At 31.7% G+C, this 25,734-nt stretch overlaps 1 protein-coding gene and 1 non-coding gene across 4 annotated transcripts; both read right to left on the reverse strand.

The window, feature by feature from the left end:
• Nucleotides 1–3: 3 nt before the first annotated feature.
• LOC126773759 (facilitated trehalose transporter Tret1-like) lies at nt 4–24,741 on the reverse strand. 3 transcript variants are annotated; one of them, XM_050494875.1, is made up of 8 exons: nt 24,581–24,741; nt 24,455–24,492; nt 10,815–10,998; nt 9,541–9,676; nt 5,227–5,435; nt 4,219–4,485; nt 2,300–2,521; nt 4–1,817 (listed from the first exon to the last, which is right to left on the reverse strand). In XM_050494875.1, the coding sequence occupies exons 2-8, from the start codon at nt 24,472–24,474 to the stop codon at nt 1,284–1,286; spliced, it is 1,572 nt and encodes a 523-aa protein (XP_050350832.1). In that variant the 5' UTR covers nt 24,475–24,492; nt 24,581–24,741; the 3' UTR covers nt 4–1,283. The 3 variants fall into 3 exon arrangements, with proteins under 3 accessions (XP_050350832.1, XP_050350831.1, XP_050350830.1); XM_050494874.1 differs by having other exon boundaries at nt 24,455–24,739; XM_050494873.1 differs by lacking the exons at nt 24,455–24,492; nt 24,581–24,741 and adding an exon at nt 15,269–15,599.
• On the reverse strand, nt 16,771–16,906 carry LOC126774073 (U4 spliceosomal RNA). The gene has a single exon (XR_007669789.1). It is a non-coding gene; the product is annotated as a U4 spliceosomal RNA (small nuclear RNA).
• Nucleotides 24,742–25,734: the final 993 nt, after the last annotated feature.

The raw sequence follows: 25,734 nt of genomic DNA on the forward strand, positions 1-25,734 counted from the left end.
ATATATCATAATTAGAATTTTATTTATTTGTATCACATAAAACTTCCTAGGCATAAAAATAACTACTAACATAAATACATTTTTTAAGAAGCACCTAGGTTGTATTATTTATGGACACTGTATAAATCACAGATAAAAAATCCTCATATCACAAATGACGCGGTAGATACCTACTCGTTACGCTGCACTGACACGGTTAATTGTACATGAGAAATGAAATTACTTGGATAATGTTAGGAAATCTTAATAAAAATATAATTCTTTATTTTTTCTAAAATGAACATATTACAAACATTTCAATGGGATAAACCTAAGTCCATGTTGATATAAACGTCATGTGTGCGATACGATATTTCTCTCTCTGCCGAGCGTGAAATGTTAGGCAGAAATAATTTGTAAAACAAAAACTAATTCTTGCTAAGATTATCATATGTGAACTTTCTTAGATATGTCCAACTTCTGTGTCATTGCGAATCAACATATTAAGTAGTTATTATTCTAGGAATTGGAAAAGTTATCACAGTTAAAAAAAATATATCTTCATGCTACTCAAATTCCAATGAAAAAAGAATGAATTAGCATTTGTTTTTACTTATATAAAAGTACGTATTATCAAATCTTTTTCGTCCGTTATGGTCTATGCACACTTGGCATACCATACATTTAAATTTTAAACGGTTTCATAAAATATATTTAACGTCGTTTACAAATACAAAGTCTGTACAATAAAATAAATAATTAATTGGTCACGGTTAAAATGCCTTATAAAAATATTTTTTGTCATTTTACATAATATTATATACATTTTTATATCAGGCAAAATAGATTATACATCAAGCTTATATCACCTTCTACATATTACATAAACAATTAAATAAAAGACGCAAGACGTTAATTTTATTTATAGCTACTTTACAACATTTTATATTTAAAATACCTTGGATTCAATTAAGGCAATCTTAGCTTTTGAATTTTGTATAATTAAACATAACCATTTGTGTTGCAATTTTTTTAATATCGTGCCTCATTCAATATATTCTTAAATAAGAACTCGTATAAGTGTAAACGTTTATAAATTACATTTTAAGCAGCATATTCTCAAGAATATATATGAACACGGGTTTATTGAATGCGACAAGTTAATATTAGGAACATGGTAATACTTGGCAAGCTTAGTGATAATGTCGCAGAAAACCGTGAGTCGTCGGAGCTCCGGTATCCGGCGCTCATGACCTTAATTGTTTACTATTATTTAAGTAATATCATAATACTTTTCTAGCATTTCAAATGTTCTGAGTATCTGCCGTCCTTTTACGTGTCACCCAAAGTATATTAGGCTTTTGGTAATACTGTTCTATTTGGATAAGAGATTTGCCTTTAGTTTCCGGAAGTAGCAAGAATAGGACAATGGTAGCGAGCGATGCTGCAGCGCCAAAAAGTCCAAACACTCCAGCCATGCCGATACTATTTTTCATAATAGGGTATAATTTTGTGAAGCCGAAGAGGACAGCGTTAAAAAGGCAGAAAATGTAACCTCCACAAAGACCGCGCACTTTTGTAGGCAGAAGTTCACCAATCATGAGGCCCGGTAGAAGGAAAAAGCCTAAGGTATTAAATGCGACGTAACCAAGAATAAGGGTCGGTGGAGTCACGCCTGTTCCGGGGCCTTGGCTGAGAAGGAAGGCGAGAGCCAGGGTGCAGACTGCCGTGCCGATACCTGAGAGTAGCACGAGGAATCGTCGGGTTACTTTTAGCAGGAGCACGCAAGCGACCACAGTGACCGCAAGTCTAACACAAGCGCTCGCGTTCGCTGCCATCTGGAATTATGTACATCTTTTTAGTATGTGTTTTTAATCGTTTTATTTTATTATCACAAGTAATAGTTGGTCGTATTATGCACTTCGAATCTATGTAAAACTAGCAAATTGTTACACTAGACGTGTAATTAAATCCTAAATAAAACTATTGAAGAAATATAAACTTGTACTAAACTCATTAAACTTGACCTTTAGGGTTATCAAAATTGCGACATACGTGTCGCGATATGTCACAAAGACATACATTATATTTAAGATTATTTCTATAAATGTCAAGGATAAACTTGTGTAACAATATTGAATAATTAAATTATTTATACAATACGTATAAATATAACAGGATAAATTTAAAACATACAAACATATCAAATGGACAAGGCTTGGTTACCTACAGAATCATAGCAATCCAAAGTCATTACAAGATAAGATGACGATAATGAGATACATATATTATTTGATTTGAGTACATATAAATTACTTACGTGAGGACTAAGAGAACCTCCAGCATCCTTAACAATGTCAACAGCATAAAATATGACAACATAACTTCCAGATAAAATTTGTAGCATGTTGAACGCGTTGATAAGCAAAAGCGGCTTCAGTACTGGCGGCCGTAGGACAGTAGCGAGAAAACGGATACTCTCTTCGCCTCTCGCCTTTTCCTTTTCGCGAGCCGATATTAATTCGTGTAGTTCACGTTGCGCCTGTTTATATAAAATTGAAACACCTAAGAATATATTAGGTATTTAACAAATGTATATAATATTATTTGTAGTTTAGTAATTGTTAGGAAATTATAATATATATCTTATAATATACTCCTGATAATGTTTTTAGAATTTTCAAGAAGTTCAATAATATGAAGTTTCTTAATAGAAGATATTGAGCACCTTGAACATTGCCTCTTTCCAAAGCGACTTCAAAATTAAGGATTTATAAATTTAATCTTTTTTGTGTGTATGTTCCTTTATAGCTACGCCAATCGTTCACGTATATAATGAAACAGACATTTTTAATTTAATTTAAAAGTATTAATTTCTCACTAATTCTGTGTATATTAGGTCCTTACATATGAAATTAGCGTTTTGTCGTACTGATCACTTTGATCTGAAATATCTCCTCTTTGGTTAAGAATTCCAAATTCAAATTTATAAATGCATTTAGCTGGTACATTTGAGTTTTGAAAACAGTCATTCATTTGTTTTTTCCTGATTATTTTTTTCTTTGGCGTCGCTTATTACCGCACTATGGAAAACATTAAATATCGGTATATTCACGAGTACGAGTTCTACCGTGGCACCAGTACTGCAGAAACAGCTCGAAGGATTAATGATGTGTACGGCGCTGGTGTCGCAAAAGAAAGCACGTACCATGCTTTCTTTTTTTTTTGGTTTCAACGTTTTCGTTCCGGAAATTTCGACCTTCAGAACCAACCCCGTGTACGGCTGGAGACCAAAGTAGAAAATGAAGAATTAAAGGCTATTGTGGAAGCGGATCCATCACAAAGCACTTCAGAGATTGAAAAATTGACTTTATATTCCTTCCGAACAAAACGCCAATTTCATATGTAAGGACCTAATATTATTTGAAATCTTCTATTCTGTCGATTTGAATGAGTAGTAGATGCATTGTATTGAATATAGGTTACATAAAACAAGAATGGAGTATAAAAACTGAAATACTTTGTTTATCATTAAAAGTAAAAAAAAACTAAAAGGAAAACCGACTTCAATATTTGTCTAAAATTATTTTTAATAATTTTGTTGTAGGTACGATAATAATCGCAAGCGAAATGTCCATTTATTAGACTTTTCAATTAGTACCAATATATTTATTAAAAAACAGATAAAGAGTTTTTTCTAAGCAATTTCAAATGTAATAATTGCGTTACGTAAACAACAACTAAGAAGTACTATTTTGTTCTTACTGTGAAATATTTGTCCGAGTTAATATGCTTGTCACGCTCAAAATGTATTCTTCAATTAGTTTGATTATATCCACTCAGTCCAATGAAGGAACAAAAAGAGTCATCGAAATCAACAAAACTAAAACTTAGCACAATTGCAAAGAGGATAATACCTATTGATTTGTTACTGTTATGAACATATTCGAGAAACATCATATCAATTGTTCAGTGCGATCTTATTGAGCTCATTAACGGCGATTGGTGAAATAAACACGAATGTTCCAGCAGTTTAATAAAAACAAAATAAGTACTTTGTATCTGTTTGCGTTGTATCGTTTCAATGGAACGTGCTGAACTTTCATAATATGTTTAATGCGTTGCATTAGTTTTGTCTTTTTTCCAAATTCTGTTTTAGGTTATGAACAGCTTATATTTAGTTTTAGTGATTTTTTCGGTGTATATATATAAAAAAATAATATTAATTGTAAAACTTACTGTATCTGAATCTCCTCGTAATCTTGACATAGCTGCCATAGCGTCATGGAAACGTCCTTGCCGAGCTAGCCAAGTAGGGCTTTCTGGTGAGAAGCATAAAGCTGCAAATGCTAGCACCGGTAAAACTATTGATAAATGTGCTACCGACCGCCACGTTAGAGCGCCTCCCAGAGCGTACACATATAGTACCCCTAGAGAATATGCTACAAAAGGCGTCCCTATAAGCAAGCCCCTTAGCCGAGGCTCTGAGATCTCTCCTAAGTACACCTGTGAAAAATGAAATGGGTATTTATAGAGGCATCTACAAGAGGCGTATTTAAGTTGGAGGTGTATACACTCCCGTGCCTCGGAAAGCAGGTAAAGTCTTGGTCCTGCGCCTGAACTCTTTCCGGTAGTGTCGGATTGTCGTCCCATCGGATTATGAGTGTTAGGGAATAGAGAGTACACATGTGTTTGCGCACACATGTGCACTGTAATATGTCCTGCGCAGTTGGCTAATTTCTTTGACCGTGGCGGAAATTGGTTCGGAGGACATTGTTTAGGCGTCTTTATTATAATGCCCTTAGCCAAGGCTCCGAGATCTGTCCTTAGTACATTTGGGTGATTTATGTTGTTTTTTGCAATGCTGGAAGATTGTGCTGAATTTTTCAGTGAATGGTAATTTCAAATGTTATATAAACAAAACAGCAGGTACTTAAAAGCATAATTGGATGACGTAATGTTTAAAAAACAAAATAATATTCAATTGCGTCATTTTTTCAGTGATACGAACTATCTGATCTGACTAGTTGTTTTGTGGCATTAATTGTTTTGAAATTGACGAGATATTAAATACATTCCTAGAACGCTTTAATAACTAAAGACATGACTCTCTATGACATAGTTGGACCCAGTTGACAGTCCCCGTTAAAATGTCCTATTATTTATGGTTCTTATTAACTTTGAATGTATAGATATCAACGAGAACAGGTAAAGGAAGTAGGATCTAATTGTGTATCATATACGTACTTGTGAGGGTGCCGCAAGAATGCCAACTGCGAAACCACACACGATTCTTCCCAAAAGCAAAAGAGCATGATGGGATGCTGTTCCTATGAGAATCCATCCTACTATCAGCGGTAGAGTAGACGCTTGTAGAGTTTTCCGTCGCCCTATAGCCTCCATTATAGGACCAGATAACATCGAGCCTAATGGTGTTGCTGCTGAATGGATGCTCGCTGTTGACATTATTAAATAATTTACTAAATTGTACTTATTTTTTATGTCTAAAACTATACGATACAGTTATTGGATTACGAGAATATTTTCCGAATAATGTTTATAACTGTATATATTTATTTATTTCGCATTTTTCTGAAATGGCTCAAACGTTTTGGCTCAGGTGCCTTTTTTTTTGGTTTATCATTATAGATTATAGGAGGCTTTCATAAAAAAAAAAGTCGAGTTAAGCTCGGTCGCGCAGGTAGTTGCATGTATACGGTAGCATGCGGAAGCGATCCCGTGGCGCTCGTCGCTAAGACGGAAAGGTACTGCTGGTTTATTAGTGGGTATTCCGATGTTCGGGGCGCACTCGGCACCTTGGACACCGGCGAGCCCCACATACCCCCCTCTGCTCCCGTGGGGAAAACGCGTAACGCGTTTTTCCAGCGATAAAAAAAGGTAGTTGCAATGAAACGTGAAGGTTTCAATAGCGTTGGTTTTTCACTTCAGTATTTTTATTTATTAATAGCCAGTTTAAGACAGTATTTGTTGTTCAAATTTTGTTTTATAAATCTTAAACATCCTCTCGAAACTTAATAGAATTTAATATTAAAGTTAAATTAAAGAAAATAACATAATATAAAAAAAATATAATATCAGAAAACATATGTGATAATTTTCGGTTGATATGTAATTGTTTGATTTTTAAAATGAAAACATTTTCTTAACTAAGTAATTAATGTTGTACGTACATTATGCTGGGTTAAATTGACAACAATAACGAAATGTAGACAAATACTACAACTTGTTTTTATAAATTCTAACTCAATAATTGTGTAAAATAAGTTGAAAGAGGTTAATCGAATAATTTGAACACGTTTTATTAGTTCATTTTTGTTCATATGATGCTTCCTGTTTATCTTCATTAATTCATCATTAATTCAAATGTAGTATCTATTTCAATCATTCATTACTTTATGAGTTACGTGACATTTATTTGATATTAAATGAATCTTATATAAGCATTTATGAGTGAAAAAATATTCATATATTATCACATTATTGTACCCCTATTTTATGGAGTATATTACCATCTTATAACATCAAAATAAATTACCATAATATAATTATAAAAGCTCGTCCGTTTAGATCTATACGTACCTATTACCCGGAAACGAGATTAAGTTTGACATAGATATAATTTAAGTTATCGTAATGTGGATATTTACAGTCATTGATAAGCTGTTTATCATTGATTTTTTTTAAATAGCACTACTACCTTGTCAAAAATAGTACTTGCTAAATTCAAGTACATATAAAAACATATAATGATGTTGTTTTATAAATTATATTTATTTGAATCTACATACTTTCGCACCCCAGCAGTTTTCAGTTAATTTTTGTTATTTCGTAGTTTCGTTACAGTTGTATTCTTGGACTGTAAGCAATATAACAATAACAATCCCTTACATCTCAATGCTGGCGCAATCTTGGTAACTAAGATGTTATGTCTTTTATGCCTGTAGTTACACTGGTTCACTCATCTTCAATAACATTAAATAGTTACGCAATGCTGTTTGACGATAAAATATATGATAAATGGGTGATTTCTGATAACTACCCGAACAAGCTTGGACCCTAAGCTCTTCGACCAAGTAAAATAATTCACATCACATAATTATTTAACAAAATATTAATTACCTTAATTACCTACTAATATCCATTAAGTTATTTTTGGTTCATAGCAGGTACCCATATAAACTTTGACCTTGGATTCTACGTTGATAATGACTACGCTAATACCGAATTAAATGTCACAACCCTCGCTTATTGACACGGCCTCATTTTTTATGTATTTTTATTGATTGTTGGTTTCTTCACATTTATAAGCTCTTTAGCAGATATGACGTAACTTTCAATAAGCTGGTGAGTTCCAAGCCCTTACATGGATATTTTATTATTACAAGAGAACAAATAAAATTAGATTAGATACTATAGTAAGAAAGAAGAATTGTAATTAGAAAATAAACTGGAAAAAAGCGCGAATCGTACCAGTCTTCAAGAAAGGTGACCGCATGGATATTAAAAATTATCGGCCTATATCCATTCTGTCTTGCTTGTCTAAGTTATTCGAAAGTCTTGTGTATCCCTTGTTAGCCAAACATCTTGATAATTTCCTTACCAGCTCTCAACATGGATTCAGAAATGGCTTTTCTGTACAAACTAATCTATTCGACTTCACATCTGATCTTCTATCGGAGGTTGATAAGAGACAACAGGTTGACACTATTTATACAGACTTTAGTAGTGCTTTCGACAAAGTTGATTATCGTCAACTTGTTAACAAACTCTTGCAGTATGGTATTGGATCCACTTTAACTAATTGGATTAAATCTTATCTGGAGCGGAGATCTCAGACAGTTGTTGTGAATGGCTTCGAATCTAGAAAATATTTGGCCCAATCCGGCGTTCCCCAAGGATCCCATTTGGGACCTCTATTGTTTTTGGCTTTTATAAATGACATCACTAAGGTTATAAAAAATGTTCATGCTCGTTATATGTTGATGACTTAAAAATAAATAAAACAGTAAAATCAGTTGAAGACATAAAATTAATACAGGATGACCTTAACAATATTACTAACTGGTGTAAAGTCAATAGTATGGCTCTTAATACTAGCAAGTGCTTCCATATAAAGTATACAAGAAAGAAAAAATCGTTTGTCTCCAGTTATTTTATAGATAATGTGAGTGATGATGATGGATGTGACTGTGTGAGAGTTATTTCACATAAGAGACTTAAGAGTTACTATTGACAAAAAGTTATTTTTCAAATCACACATAAACAATATTGTTGAAAAAGCTGCAAAGTTTCATTAAACGCAATTCAAAGGGTTTTTCGTCAAGGACTAAAATCCTTCTATATAACGCTTTCGTAAGAAGCCATCTTGAATTCGCCAGCGTCATCTGGAATCCTTTTTACAGCTTAAGCTCTCAACGTTTTGGAGGAATACAACGTGCCTTTCTAGACATTTGGCCTTCCTAGCCAGCGGTTTCTCATGCAGGCAGCCATACAATCAGCGACTAGCTGAATATAAATTAATGTCTCTTCGCAATAGGCGGGATATTCTCGATCAATGTTTTCTGTATAAAATTATTCACAATAAGGTTAAGTGCAGTGACCAACTTCATCGAATATCCTTCACTGTTCCTCGCAAACATCCCCGAAGTTTCATAACTAAAATATTCCATACCCCTATTACGAAAACTCGTCTTGGAAAGCTGCCTCCGATAGTGTGCATATGTACTCTACATAATGAATTGACAAAAGTTATACATGGCATTGATATCTTTCATGACAGCTTCATTACTTTAAAAAAAAAGCTCATGGATTATTTTTTGTCAGTGAGTCCATCATCAAAATAGTGCGTTGAGATCCTGTTGTTGATTTATTTAATTCTTTTTTTAATTTTTTTGTATGTTTTTTTTTCATATTGTGATAATGAAGAAAGCATAGGTCAATAATAATTATTTTTAATGTATTTTATGATGTATTTTATGTCAATTCTTTGTGAATGTTGTGTACGCTTATAATTAATATACATATCAGAAGTTGATTTTTTTTGTGACTGTTATGTATGCCACCATTTAATATGTATATTGTTAGTGTTCCATGTTAAATAAATAAACTGTATTTGTTATATTATTCTGCTTTCATAGTTTTTTTAGACAATTATTAAAGGCATTGCAATGACGAAAGCATTATTATGTCTTCAAACTTTGAAAATTTAATAAATGTTTTTATTTAATATTAGATTATTTTTTATATATCTATAAGACAAATATTGATAGTAATAAGTTTAGTGGCAAAGTTTATTCTTACAATAAATATTATTTATGTTCTTTGCTTTCACTCTGATTACTTGGTGTTACATAATAAAAAAAAAAGTACATCAATATGATATAAAAATTAAAAACAAACGTTGAGAACCTAATTTCTATCAAACTATTCAAGTCTTAAAATTAAACAGTGTATAATTGCTGCCTTATAATTTTCAATTAAAAGCAAAACTGCATAATTTTAGATTACGATATTTTTTATGTCCCAGTGTAAGCTACTTACCTATCCATGATCCCATCTCATCGTCAATCCTCATTGAGGAATTTTCTGTGCGTAGTTGTGGCAGAGCGACTGCTGAAAATCCAATAGGGTGCCCTGCGCCCGCCGCCAAGATAAGAACTGCGCAGGTTATTAGACACTAAAAAAATTAAAAAAATGAACCCTGCATGTATCGGATGACTGGAGCAGATTAGTGAAATAAATTCCAAACACATTCTTCAATTCTTAAGTGCAGGCTACTTCTGACAACAGTAAATAAATAATTTAAAAATGACTAGTATTTTCTTTACAATGACAAAGTAATTTTGTAAGTTGAACGTGACTAAGTAAAAAGTAATCGTCGCATAATTGTAGACCAAGGCATCTTAAACCAATTGCTTTGTATACAAAATTATTGACATTATCTATCACGTCATGTCAACTTGACATTAGGTCGTAAGTACCTCGATTTATCTATACATGTGATATCGGAAAATACCGTCATATTAAATTAATCGTTACCTCTTATCTGGTAATTTGAGCTAGCAATCTACTTAATTGGGATCAAATGGTGTTTGCACCCTTTCTGTAACCGCCTTACATAAACAACAATTTAATAAAGACAGAATACTTTGTGGATCACGCGTTTCTTCTCTTGATACTAACAAGACAGTGGATGTATCACGCGCTAGGTACGAGGCAAGGTTGGCTATCGTATTAAGTAATTGCATTTCACAAAGTGCAATCATTGTTTTTCCTTGCCATAATTATGTTGCAAGTATTACGACGGATATATATAAACATCCATACATACAAAACAAATACAGAAGTACAGCATACAAGTTTGTTAAGCAATATGCTTGATGGCGACTTTTTCCAGATAAATTTAGGATTAAAGATTTGCAAATAAATAAATATATAATTTAATGCACCTGTGTATTAAAAAGTACATACTACATTATTTCTAATAAAAAACATATTATTATAAATTATTGTCGTGTCGTGTATTTGCGCAAATAGAGTTGCACTCTTTATTCCTTTGCTCTTATAAAATAGTCGGCGATAAGACACGGATTACAAGATATGACAGATACAGGACTAACAGGAGTTTGGTTCTACGCCTGTCATAGGACAACACGACCAATAATAGGCTGCTACTAAGATTTTCTTAATGGAATAATTCTATAGGTTTTATTTCAACTCGGGATTCGAACTTCGAACCTCAATATCGGTAGTCTTCAAATTTATTCTCTAGACCTACAGAGTTGTAATTATTGTAGTAGCGGTCACCTTCGTACCTGATTGAAAACACCTCGAACGGAAGAATAGGTTTCTCCCTTCACGTAAGGAGGTAGAGTTGCTGTGGAACTGATGCTACGTAGGAAATTTTGAAGAGCTTCATATTCTTCCGCACTCTGGGCTTCTTTGCTGGCCACTTGCGGTTTTTTGGCCTTGGCCAACATGACCTCATGTGCGCCATCACTAAAAATATTATTCAAATAATATCATTTAATTTAAGTTCATACTACAGATAGTAGTTATATATTTTCTAGTCCACAAATATTTTACTTTTAATTTGAGAATTAAAAGTAAAATATTGACTGAGGTCAAAAAACTAAACACTTATCAGTTGTGACAATTTGGTAACAATTTTAGTAGCTTTAACATTTTCATGGAATTTGAAAATAAATAGTACTACAAGTTCCAAGGTGAGTTTATTTATTTGTTCGATTGTTTGTTTGTTATGTTTCACGTTAACTACTCAACCGGTTATAATGCATATCCGTAGACGGGCAACACTGATCCAGGTGACCTAACAAATTTGAATTTTAGTTCAATTATTTAAAAAATAGTTTTATGAAATAAATATTTACCCTTGTTAGGTTTACCTAATACCTGCTTTCCCGTATGAGGCATCATCACAAAGTTGCGAGCGGAACTGATATTATATACAGCCTTCATTTTACTGTGTTTGGACAATATAAACCTCTTATCCTTTTTGTTATCAAGAGACATCGCCGACAAATTTATTTATGAATTCACTTAAAATATTAGGTCCTTACATATGAAATTAGCTTTTTGTCGTGCAGGAACATCTCGAAGGATTAATGATGTACGTCACTGGTTTCGTTCTGGAAATTTCGACCTTCAGAACCAACCCCGTGGACGGCCGGAGACCACAGTAGAAAATGAAGAATTAAAGGCTATTGTGGAAGCGGATCCATCACAAAGCACTACAGAGATAGCTGCAGGGTTCGGGGTAAGTGATAAAACTGTATTAATTCACTTGAAGCAAATCGGAAAAGTAAAAAAACTTGAATGATGGGTACCTCATAAAATGAGTGAATCGAACATGCAAACACGCGTCGACTCCTGTGTTACTTTGCTGAACCGACACAATAATGAAGGGATTTTAAATCGAATCCTCACTTGTGATGAAAAGTGGATACTGTACGATAATCGGAAGCGCTCGTCGCAATGGCTGAACCCTGGAGACCCAGCTAAATCCTGCCCTAAACGAAAATTGACTCAGAAAAAGTTACTTGTGAGTGTTTGGTGTACTAGCGCCGGTGTCGTTCACTACAGCTTTCTAAAATCTGGCCAAACGATTACGGCAGATATCTATTTTCAGCAACTGCAAATCATGAAGGAAGAACTAGCTGCTAAACAACCGCTCTAGGCCACTGCTGCTTCACGACAACGCAAGACCACACACTGCACAACAAACAACCACTAAGATAGATGAGATACAATTGAAATATCTGTGACATCCACCGTACTCCCCAGACCTTGCTCCAACAGATTACCATTTTTTCCGGAATTAGGACAACTTCTTATAAGAAAAAAAAACTCCGATGCGGCAGTCCAAACCGACTTCAAAGAGTTTATTGATTCTCGCCCCCATGGTTTTTCAGTAAAGGGATCAGTGAACTACCTATGAGATGGCAAAAGTGCATTGATAACAACGGTGCATACTTTGATTAATTAAATATATTTTACAAAAAAAAAATTGACTTAATATTCCTCCCGTACAAAACGCCAATTTCATATGTAAGGCCCTAATAATATAATTTTTTCAAATCGATTTTTTTCCCCTAAAGGCATGTTGTTATTGCTATTTATGCAACAATGTTGTTTTTAGTGGTAAATAGTTCTTCTTCTTGTCCCACTACGTGGGTTCAGCACAACATATATATTCTTCTTCCATTCCTTTCTGTCACTCGTTATCTCAGTACTTATCGCTTACCTTTCATACACATATCTTTTCTTACTCAATCCCTCCACACTTTTTTCGAGCACCACCTTCCCCGTCCCCTATATACATAAACATTCATACTCATCACTCTTCTTGTAACATGCTTTTCATCTCCCTCCATGTCACATGCCCTTACCACGCTAATCTATTACTCTTCAACTTTTCATCCATTGGTGCTAATTTCAGACATCCTCTGATATACTCGTTTCTTACTTTGTCTATTCTAGTTACACCGCACATCCCTCTTCACGATAGGTAGATAATAAAATTAAGTGAATACAATACATTACAAGCGAGTGGAGTAATATCGACAATAGATTATAAATTTTCATTAAGCACGTAATATTTAATGGATATTAAGGTTAATAAAAATGTATAGTATACTACAGCGTAAAATAAAAATTAGATTTTACACTCCATACTGCCATTTTTAAGCTTCAATTGGTGGTAGGGCTTTGTGTAACCCCGTCTACCTAGATGGTACCACACGGTCACATATTATGCCACCAGCAGTAAGACTTATCGCTACTATCGTTGTGTTCTAGTTTAAAGGACGAGTGGGCCGATGTAACAATAGGAATAACATCTTAGTTTTCAAGATTCCCCAATCTTGAAAACTAAGATGTTATTCCTGTGCTTGTGCATGGGCGATATAAGGAATAGTTAATATTTTTGAAAGCGTCATCATCAGGTGGCCCATTTGCCTGTCAGCCTAGACTTTAAAAACAAACTATGTATCTATTTGCTTTGCAATCGATAAGTGCAGAATTTACATATTAGATTGTTTTGAACCTCTATTTATTTTTCTATCTATATACAATGTTTTAACAAAGAGACCAAAATCGACGATGAAATAAAATAGGCTTAAACAAAATATTATGTACTAGTTTTCGCCCACTTCTTCACCCGCGTATTAGAGTAGGGGTTAGGTTTTAGGCATAATATAGTAGCCAATGTCCTTCCTAAGGTGTTCAAGCTAGCTTTATGTTTAATTTCAGCAAAATCGGTTTAATAGTTTAGCCGTTAAAGTGTAACAGAGAGAGTTACTTTCGTATTTATAATATTGTATAGTATAGATATGGCTTGAATTTGTTATTCTTAATTTCGTCCTCGGTGTCAGTCACCTATTAAATTCTAAAACATTAAACTCGTATATAAACAAATACACAGTGAGTAGGTATTGATTTATTTAAGGACGGGAATGCGTCTGCTCTTTATGACTGGCTAACATTACATTAATATTCAAATAGTTTTTCAAATATTACATTACTATACATTTACTATATATAGAGAAGGCTAAAAAAACTATGTATCATATTTTCAACACAGCATAGAAACACACTCAATCAGCTAGAGATAATTTGTATGTTAATTATAATGTTAAGGATTATATTGGCAAGTAGCCTTGTAATTTTTTTTTCTATTATTGTTTTTATAAAGCAACGAGACTCTTATCTTTATATTTATATGTATGTGAAATTCATTGATAAAAACAATAACGGATGACGTTAGGACGCTCAATAACGTGTTAAATCATTTAATAAGTAGGTACTCTCAACATTGTCCGTAAACATAAAACAACAGAGTAAGTTGGTCGTGAAATTAGAATTTTATCGTCAGCGACGTGCAATGCACAATAAATAAAGTTTAGAAGCTTATCTGCATAATAGGCTGTGACGCGTAAAATTATCTTATATATTTTTGTCATTCACAACTCGTTGTATAGTATATTAAAAAGTTTTATATAACGTTTTTAAGGATTTATAAGGACTTTAAGGTAGTCTCTTTTGCCTCTAACGAAGACATACCTAATTATAATATTAAGATGTAGTATAATATTTGTTGTTATGTAGCTGAATATTTACACAAATTAAAGTCAAGGCAAGTCAGTTTTCATATAAATATATAACATAGATGATGTGAGGCATTAGTTAATAAATATCATTTTTTATCTGATGAGGAAGTAAAATTTAAAACACAAAAATACAAATTAAAGCAACTTCAAAAAAGACATAATTAATTCCTAAAGTTTCGTTTTCCTTACTTTGGTAGAGATTCCGTAATAACTAATTAGTTATTGCAAATATTTAAACAACAATACTTAAATACAATGTCCTTTATTTATAATTTTATTTTCCATATAATTTTCAATATATTATTTATAATTCTCAGGCAGGCACATGCGGGAAATAGGTACCTACTAAATAAATTTATTTTGCTAAAGAAACGAAGACCGAAACGTAACTTTGAAACACTTGACGCATTTATAATTAAAACAAATAAATGTTTATTTATGTGAATTATAGATAATATGCAGTTTATAACTGCGAAATAAATTACATTAAGGCATAACGCAAATGTTGAATAAAGGTAGCTTTGATACGATTATGTGTATATCATCTGAGAGTTATTAAAGAACAAGGTATATTATACCAAATTGATTAAGTTGAAGTTAAAATCTCGTTCAAATATATTTAAATCAACGAGATTTCTTACCTTTGAATTTTTATAATTCGAAGTCTTCGTCTATAATATAAAGCGTATCCAAATAGTAATAGCACCATTTTACTTAAGTTATTCAAGGATATAACTGAGCCCTACGTCCTGTTCCCGGGCTCAAGTAATGAGACTGATTCTCATTTAACGATCAACCTAACCTTTAACCTTAATTTCTGTGATACGACAATGTATTTATTTATGCCTCTTGATAAGTATGTAAATGTAATAAACATATATGCCCACTTCTGTTGGACAGGTGTTTGAGGTAATTGAAATTAAAAAAGAGTATTTTTGCTAAATCATAGATTTTTTAATATATAGTATGTAATACAATGCTTCTCCAAAAATATTTAGCATAACATAAATATTTATAAATAGAAACTGATGGGAAATCGTATTTTGTTTGATATGGGAACACGATAGAAATACTTTTGTTTATGTATAGTATTCTATATAATTAAACATAAATTTTATTAGATATACTATTTATATTTGATATTTAAGAATACAACCACCCATCAACATACCGGAAAATATTTCTTAATAAATGACATGATAACTACTTCAATGCTGCATTAAAGTACACTTTACAAAATAATTATGATTTAATAAATCTATGTGTGCTATGTTATATGTATAGTGTGGATATATTTTGCATAAAATTTATTTGTGACTTATAATTTATAATATATTTTTTCTTAGGTTACAATTTTTATTCATATGGGGGAGGACGGTGAAGTTTCTAATTAGTTTCTTAAATAAAATTAATCGGTAAACTATATTACAGGAAACTAAATGTTAGCACTAATACACCATATTTATGACGAGCCGGTTTATTTTTATTTATTGACGAGCCGGTTGGCGTGGTTGGTAGATACTTGCCTTTCACGCCGAAGGTTGTGGGTTCGATTCCCATCCAGGACAGACATTTGTGTTCATGAATTTGTCTGTTTGTCCTCAGTCTGGGTGTAATCATCTATATAAGTATGTATTTACAAAAGAAAAATAGTATATGTAGTATATCAGTTGTCTGGTTTCCATAGCACAAGCTTTGTACAAGCTTAATTTGGTATCAGATAGCCGTGTGTGAAAAATGTCCCAGGATATTATTATTATTATTATTTAAAATTAGTATCACCTCATGCAACGTTTGTAATACAAAATGTATATTTTATTTTCAGTAGCAGTATGAATAGCCTTATTGATGTTGTTTAAATGTTAATATTGCTAATCACTGGCACTTTGAGGAAGGTACTATTTCTATGTACTTTGATATCACTAGTCATTAAGCGCTCGTCAGTCTCGTACACACTTGATTAATATCTTATGTTCTTTTTATTATCATACTAAACCTTTAGTATCGATTATCTATCAATACTCAGTACAATAATATGTATTATATAGATATGTATATAAGAGTACACACCCAAATATAGCTCTCTGACGTACTGTCAAATTGAAGGTACCTATATATAATATCATTCTTGCTCATTATAAATACTAATATAATCCCATAGAAAAAAGTTGTTTAAAAATGTGCGTCAAAAAGTAAGACATTTTGGTAAAGTTTTCAACTAGCAATAATCGCTCCTCGGATTAACCTCATTGGCTACGATATTGCCTCTGCGAAAATTTAAATAAAAACATGGATGATATTATAAAACAAAAAAAGCGACCTTTTGTTTTAGAATCTGAAGACATGATTTTATGAATTCTGATAATAATTATACATATGTAACTAATTTAAAACGTCGAAAGTTATTAGTTACTGTCTATATTCGTTATTTTATATCGTTCAATCGTTTATTATAATAAAACATATATTATTTTCGGATATTCTTTACTTTTTAAATACCATTTAAAAATCTAACATATGAAAGCGTTACGATCGCCTACATACCTACGTCGTTTGACCCTGGACGTTTCGCCTTTGTCAAATAATTTGCATGCTTCTAACTAGGTGCGGTTTGAATACCATATCGAAATGTTTAGTTTAAAACCGTAAGAATAAATAGTAATTGCTGAAGTTTTGCAATTCATTCCAAAGTGCAGCGGTTAATTATTAAGTAAATATGGTTCAGTATATTTTTTGTTTGTATTTCATGATATCAGTCGATTGTGAATAGATTTTGATAATTAGGTACATATTTTCTTATGAGTCTGGCTTGTTAATTTAAATTTAAATAGGAAAAGCCATTTTACTCCTTAAACTTTTTGTATTAACTGAGCTAGAATTTATCATCAATGTTATTGTCATAAATTATGTTTGAATGTAATTTTTTTTTTATAAGTACTTTATGTTTTTGTGATAAATACCCATCTTGTATACAAAGGCCACATATATGTCGTAACGTGTCATTCTACAAGTTTGCTTGATCTTTAATTCCTTAAATGGATTTCAAAAAATCGCTTATATAGCCTAAAGTAAAAAAAAAATGGTTTTCAACATTTTACTTCGACATATAACGCAATTTCTTTGAATATATATTTTACTTTACCCAATACTTAATGGAAATGGGTCAACGATCCATTAATATACCGATTTGGCACGAACGAAATGAAAGGAATACGATTACATACGTTTCGTGTTTAAATCAAAAACATAAAATAGATTATTATATATAACAATTATATTAGATTAATAAAATTATAAATAAGGATCGACCCGATTGTAAAACCTCTTTTCAACATTCGACATGGGCATTGTCATTATATCTTTGTATAAATATAATCAATTTCTTATATCGTTGTTGTGCAGTCATCTAAGATGTTTTACAATTACCGCAAAGAAAGAAATTAATCGGTTTACTCGCAGAAAACAGTATAAATAATAGTCGCAATTTCTATTTTATCCGTACCCTTTAAATCAAATATCTATTAATGTATATTTATAAAATATGATCTATATTAATTAATAAGTTTTTATTCATAATTATAGGTATATCTTTATATAATCGTCAGTCGATACTCTCAGCAAATCGTACTTCAACACCTAGCTTTGTAATTTGGGTTTCTATTTGTATTATAGTAGGTACATATGTTTCCGGTGGCACAAAGTTTGAAGTATTTATATATTTATTTGTGTGGATGGTATTACTGCTACACTTTTTCCTTACTCGTAAAAGTAATCTTACAAAACTCATTACAAGGCAAAAGCAGTATGAGCAATATTTCGAACGATTTAAGAATATTGTTTTTATTTGATGTGTATTGTATCGATAAAAATAATTTAATTCTTAGATAAGCTATGACTTTATAGCGTAGACGTAAAAGTTTACGTCATTATAAATCTGTAAATATGAATGAATTTGTATGTTATCATCCATGGTAATAATAAGTAATTTAAAATTTAATAATAAGTTATTAAAGTAGAATTTTAAGTAACTTATAGTATTAAGATTGTAACGTTATATACGTTACAGCTGGGCAAAGGCCTTCTAGTGTTAAGCAGAAGGTTTGGAGTTATTTTCATAACGGTGATCAATAACAGGTTTGTAATTCCATACACAATGTATATTAAAGTATAAGATAAATTAAAGTTTTATTAACGTAATTTTCTTCACCGTTCAGGACCAGGTGACTTATAAGCTCAAATTTAGCATGTAAAACCTCGATGGTGGATCCTTGTGATCCTGCCATCATCAGTTATCATGTATTCATTTCATTTCCATTATAAGATGTTAACTTCACAAAATCTGTAAAGTTAGGAAGAGACAACCGAAAACGTCTTTTTGTTATTTCTATCGTAAATCTGTGTCTTTGTGACGTAACAATAAAGTATAATTATGATATTTAATCACTTATTTACCTTTATTTCACCATTATTATGTTATAGTTATTATATTTAATGTATTTGAAAATCACGAAAAAAATATTGATAAAAATGTAACCGTAGTTTGAAATTGTGATTTGCATGTTTGTAGATACTTATATGTTTATAGACTACACCACAAGTGCACTCAATCGTGTATTGTAGGTATTTGTAGATCGTACACAAAGACGACTGCAAACTTTTTATGAACTATTGTGATATGATATTTACAAGTCGAAATTTGAAACGCATACCTATACGCGAACGAAGCATTTCTTTAATATTACCATATGGATCGAATTCTGTGACAAAATTTGCTACTAGATAAAGTTTATTGAAACAGAACAAATTGTAGAAATTAACTTACGTAATGTTCAATAAATAGCAATCAGATGTGAGTTGACCTTCAATGTAGAGTGTCATTATGATGATTGATGATGTTCTTATTACAATAACATGATGCCTTAATGATGTACATGATGATGTACCGAGATGATCCAGTGGTAAGAACGCGTGAATCTTAACCGATGATTGTGGGTTCAAACCCGGGCAAGCACCACTGAATTTTCATGTGCTTAAATTGAGTTTATAATTCATCTCGTGCTTTACGGTGAAGGAAAACATCGTGACGAAACCTGCATGTGTCTAATTTCTCTGAAATTCGGCCACATGTGTATTCCACCAACCCGCATTGGAGCAGCGTGATGGAATAAGCTCCAAACCTTCTCCTCAAAAAGAGGAGAGGAGGCCTTTAGCCCAGCAGTGGGACACTAACAGGCTGTTACGGTGTTACGGATGTCTTAAAAGTTTTGAGAAAATTGTTAACCGTTTTTTTAAGTGTTATAATACTAATGAAATACTCCTTACAGTTGGTTGAAGTCGTTATACGGAATAAGTCGTTAATGGCTATGAATAATATCAAATTCGAAGCAGAAATTGAAGTGACCACGCGTGTTTATCTAACTAAAAATGTGCAATATCAAAAAGTAAGTAACTAACATTTCTACAACTTTATTTTCTTTCATTAACTAGTAAAAAATAAAAATATAGATATGCCACGAATAGTCGATTATTCGAGCGAAACTCGAGAGCAGCAGTTACAACATCATGCGTATCATGATCATGATTTCAGTTTTTATAAAATTAATTAGTAATTAGACAATAGATGTGGTGATGGTATTTTTGGTTTAAACACTTTTCATAGTACAAAGGTTTTGCGTTGAAAAATTATTATCGACATTACAATTTCTTATTACCAGTTCTTAGTTGACGTCATTGCTTGTATACAATTCGTTTGTTTAGGCAAAAAAGACACAAATCTTACTATACGAAATTAATTTAGTTTAATTTTCTGTATGATAATTCTATAAAGATTTTAATAAAAATATAAAAAGGAAAATCCACAGTATATTTTAATGCATTGATTTATAATGTCGCATTTGTCGCACTATATATATATATATATGTATTATCTTTAAGCACCACTAGAACCGTACTAATATAATCATTTGAAAGTACATATCGATTCTACCATGACTTATTCAATATTTATATTGAAAATGTTTTTATAGCGTCTGTAATATATTCGATTTTATTTCCTCAAGTTTTACTTGAGGAAATATAATTATAAGATACAGTATCAAAACGTGTAATATATTATCGCAATCGATTTACAGATTTAGCAAATGTCAAATAAAAAAATACGAAATTTTTATTGAATCATCGAAAATCTACAGATAAATAATGTAATATGTAATAGTTTTTATGATATCAATGTTGATAAGATAGATATATTTTATCCGTTTTGTTAAGGAAGAGGGATTGAAAACTAAATTCAAGTTCAAGAAGGGTCTCTTTCCAAGGTCCAAACCAAATCATTACGTGTCTTTTACATCGTATTATTATAATATAAATAATTGGTCTGAATGGTTGCTGGATAACATAAAATTAAAATCTTTTTCAAACCATACCATGCAATATTGTAATTGACAATTTTTAAGACTAGAGAAGTTGTGATTTAGGCGAGCTATTGTATAATTATCGATATCATTCATCATGCTATATAGGATAATAACAAAAAGTTAGGATATTAACAAAAAACAATGAATACGTATAAGAGCTTTAAATTACACAGGGGTAAATTGAATATAAATATGCTACCAATTCGGAATGAAGATTATATCAAAAAGAAAGGGAAGTTACAAAGAGTAACTTTTTCAAATATAATGGAGATGACATCCTGCTAACTAATTTAAGCCATGACGGCCGTCATAAATGCAAACATTGTCAAATTTTTAACTTAGGTTCACTACTGAGAATTACTAGGCAGGAAAAAGGAAATAACTTTTTATTTGGCTCGGACTGGGTAGTCCACCAAGTACTTCGGGGTTTGCAACTTTATAAACTGGAAAAAAATAATGTAAATTTCAAGTAGTAATAGTAAGAGTAGTTACATATACATTATGTATCTACAATAATTAGTCTCTGTGTAATGGTTCCCTGAAGGCTGATAAACATATTTTTTTCAGGTAATACAAAATTTTTTTACACCAATTCATTTAATGTTCCTTACACGACTTCAAAAAGATGACGCAATGCTAGAATAAAATGTTTACGTATTAAAAAAAAACAAATTACATGTAGCGCGTATGTAGGTACCTACATAACTGACGTAATGTTAATATTGTTTTTCTAAAGACAAGTAAGGGATGAATAGAAAACAAAGTTTTCAAAATAGATTCCAAATATAAAATATTTATTTAAAAAGTATAAACATAACATTCAATAAAATACTGCTTCATTTTATTGCAGAGACAACAATTAAGTTGATATATGACATTGAATTTAAAATAAAACATACATATAGCACATATGTTAAAATCTGGAAAAAATAAATTTGAAGTATCTTTCTGTATATATCTTCAAAACGGCTAAAAATTAAATTTTATGTAAATTATGGATTACATTTGCGTGTGTATTTAAGGTAACGTTAAGTATTATTTCATAAGCATCTGGTTGACTCTGTCGAAAATTTGACAACGTATCTAAACAATTAACTAAATATTCTCATAATCACAAAGAAAAACTATCAGGACGTTTTATTATTTCATATAAAATTAAACGCGAGTAAAATTGCAGTACACAGTTACTAATATGTGTAATTAAAGAACAAATAATGTTATCTAGGGAATCTACTGACATACAAACTAAGTGTAGATTTTTTTAGATTGTATAAATACAAGGTTTTACTATAAAATCAAGGTGTGTTTGTTTTCTTCGGATGTTTCTTTATTATTTCGTGTTTGTTCTATTCTATTTAAGTTTAATGTGGTGCATAAACTATAATTAAAAAAATAAATAGTCCTTTTGTGAAGATGTGACACCACCGTTTTTTTTGTTTTTTAAGTTGCTTGAAATCAGTAGAATTAAAATATTTTTCTTCAACGGTTCAAGAGTAAACGGGCCTTTATTTAATGTGTATCCAGCTGATTGTTACTTACATACTATTAGCCAGTAAACCAGAATTTTCTAGAACGTATTAATTTTATACCAAGGAAATAACTTTAATGACTGTACAAGTATATTAATTTCTTGTCACAAAAACACCGGTTTACTCCAAGATATGTAAGAGATATAAGTTACAGTCACTCGTCGAGTAACGACCTGCCAGTTTATTCATATTAAGGTAAAGTCTTTGGTGTTCCTAATGTAAATTATATTTTTATATATATATATTAATATTATATAATATATATATATTAATATATACTTTTAATTATACAGTACAGTACAGTAACAGCCTGTTAATGTCCCACTGCTGGGCTAAGGCCTCCTCTCCCTTTTGAGGCGAAGGTTTGGAGCTTATTCCACCACGCTGCTCCAATGCGGGTTGGTAGAATTCACATGTGGCAGAATTTCAATGAAATTAGACACATGCAGGTTTCCTCACGATGTTTTCCTTCACCGTTAAGCACGAGATGAATTATAAACACAAATTAAGCACATGAAAATTCAGTGGTGCTTGCCCGGGTTTGAACCCACGATCATCGGTTAAGATTCACGCGTTCTTACCACTAGGCCATCTCGGCTTCATTATAATCGAATTATTTCTAAATAAGTACCTATGTATTGACAAGGGTTGCCAGACGAAGGGAGAGCAAGGACTTGTATCAGACAAGTTTGGTTTTCGCCCGATCGCCCGCTTACCAATTCAGTAATAAAAACTTATAGTATAGTATTTATATATTGTATTAATATATATTTATATAATACATAAATATGATAGTTTTTAAATGTATCTCCAGCTTTTAGCAAGAAATATACGGCCTAATTTATTGCAGACTTTGGCTTTTGCATTAGTGAGGTAGCCTTATATTTGAAAGTGACATAAGTACTACTTTTTTTTCATTTGACTCTCGACATTTCTTTAAATTATTTACTAACCAGCTACCAATATTATACACATATTTCAATATGAATTTTTAAAAATTATTTTAAAAATCAAGTTATTTTTGTTATGTAACACAATCGACACATCAAAAAGTAACTTTGAATCAATTTTAAAGAATGTGCAAATTTAAATAAGCCTTTAGCAAGTATTTTACCGACATCCGAAGCAATGTGGCTCCGATATAGAATGACCCTCGCTAAGAAAGAGTTTCCATGTCAAAGCGTATCAAGTTTTACAAAAACGGCATGATAAAAGTTCAAAATACAAAATAAGTTTATATTACTTTAAAATAATTTAAATATTTCCTATCTCAATGAATATTCTTTTTTTCCAATTTAACTACAAAATTTATTACAACTTGTAATCCTGGAGTTACAGTGAATATAAATCATCAATCATATAAGCTCGATTGAGAACTTCTGTCAATTATTTTTTATGAAAACATATTTTGCTAAGGATTAAAATTATTCATCATTCGTTATTATGCATTTGTTATATTCAATGTAGCAGTACCAAAAAAATATTAATAATACACATCGGATATAATTACGGATTTTTTTGTTAGAAGGTTTTTTAAAGAACATTAATCTCTGTAAAGTATTATTTATGGTAATAATCTCAACAATCCTGCATGTATGTCTTTCAGTGCGTTTTTTTCCTGAGATCACCGAACTGTAAACTTAGCATTATAAAATTATGTAGGAGATCACAGCAGTATGTGCCTAAGTTAAAACAAAACAAATTAAGAATGACTTTTACACATTTAAATCAAAAAATAAGTTTTAAAGAAAGCTAAAAGTAAATTATTTGTAACGACCACGGAACTTTTTTGCTACGAGTACAATAAGTAGTACGTAAGTAAGACGTCTATTCTAGAAATCAAAGGTAAAACCTCCTTATAAATTCGTCCAAGAGAACTTACCGTTTCTTCGTGTCTCTCATCTTTAGTTGTCGCTTTACCTATTAACAGTATTTATGATCTTAATAAGCAGTACTTATTTGAATTTAACTTAACTCAAAATTAGCTCGTACACAATCAAGTACTAACTGGTGGTCAGCGTAGTACTATTTTATTTATTATTCACTCCGGAATGTCAAAACATTGTGAATGAAAGCGATCAATAGAGAAGCGTTCCGGTGACGACGGCGTCTGGTGGCGGTCGAAGCGCCGAGCGACTGCGGGCGAGAGAAATCGTTTTAGGACTGTGTCAGCTATGGCCAGCAGCTATCACGAACGCTCAGTGCGGACCGATCGCGTTTGCGTGACGTCATCAATCATACATGAAAAATTAAGTGTCGCGTGCGTGATATTGCACATTTTGATAGTCAGGCAAATACCATAGGCATATTTAGTAGCCTTGTGGTCACTGAACGTAAAACAATACTTTAAGAATTTTATTTTAAGTTTTACGTGATTTAAAATATCCCTATGACCTAAATATGACCGTATGGTCAGTTTTTATTGAATTTTATTTTTCAATAAAATTTAGCCGTACCGTAGGAAGGAGAGCATTTTGCCTAAGACTCGTGAGATAGAGCGAGTAAGTTACACTCTTAAAACTATGAGTTTTGATTATATTTAAAAAACGTAGGTATTGCTTTCAGCAGTATCTGTATCGTTTAAATCTGTTGATGTCTGATGGGGATCTACATTGAAACGCTGATCGCCCATATATTATATAGGATATTTTGATTCGCATATAGCTACTAATTGAACAACAGGTAAAACAGACAAGCATTTTCAGATATTTTTTAAACTGAAACTGTGTCAGTGGGTTAAGAGATTGTTCTAACTTTCAAAAAACGCATAATAGCAAAAAAAAATTAAATCGTATTATAGCATTTTTTTTATTTTAATTAAATACCCTACCAGTTTTATTTTAAAATCATCATATTCTCCTCCCGCCGTGAGTGTCGCCGGGGCTAGGGGGTCTCTGTACCCCGAGAACCCCGGGATTTGGAAGTCCGATTAAACATTTCCTCTATAAAATTATATCTGATACAACTTACAACATGTATACAATCACGCTTGCTAGAAATTTCGCGTGAACTTTACGGCACTAAAGCGATCGAAGTTTTTATCTAAAAGAATATATAATAGAAATAGTAGAGTTCTGTATGGTCGACAATTTGATATTTAGTTTTGCAAAACTCAATCTTGCTTAAAAATCAAAAACATACTTTATACAAATATCCTCTTAC

Source organism: Nymphalis io, chromosome 15 (assembly GCF_905147045.1).
Source record: "Nymphalis io chromosome 15, ilAglIoxx1.1, whole genome shotgun sequence".
Classification (NCBI taxonomy): domain Eukaryota; kingdom Metazoa; phylum Arthropoda; class Insecta; order Lepidoptera; family Nymphalidae; genus Nymphalis; species Nymphalis io.

Coding starts and splice junctions, on each gene's coding strand:
- LOC126773759 (XM_050494873.1), bottom strand. CDS start 15,336: ATGGTGCTATTACTATTTGGATACGCTTTATATTATAGACGAAGACTT. Junction 5,436..9,540: donor TGAGATGGGATCATGGATAG/GTAAGTAGCTTA, acceptor TAATGTCAACAG/CGAGCATCCATTCAGCAGCA. Junction 4,486..5,226: donor TTCTTGCGGCACCCTCACAA/GTACGTATATGA, acceptor CATTTTTCACAG/GTGTACTTAGGAGAGATCTC.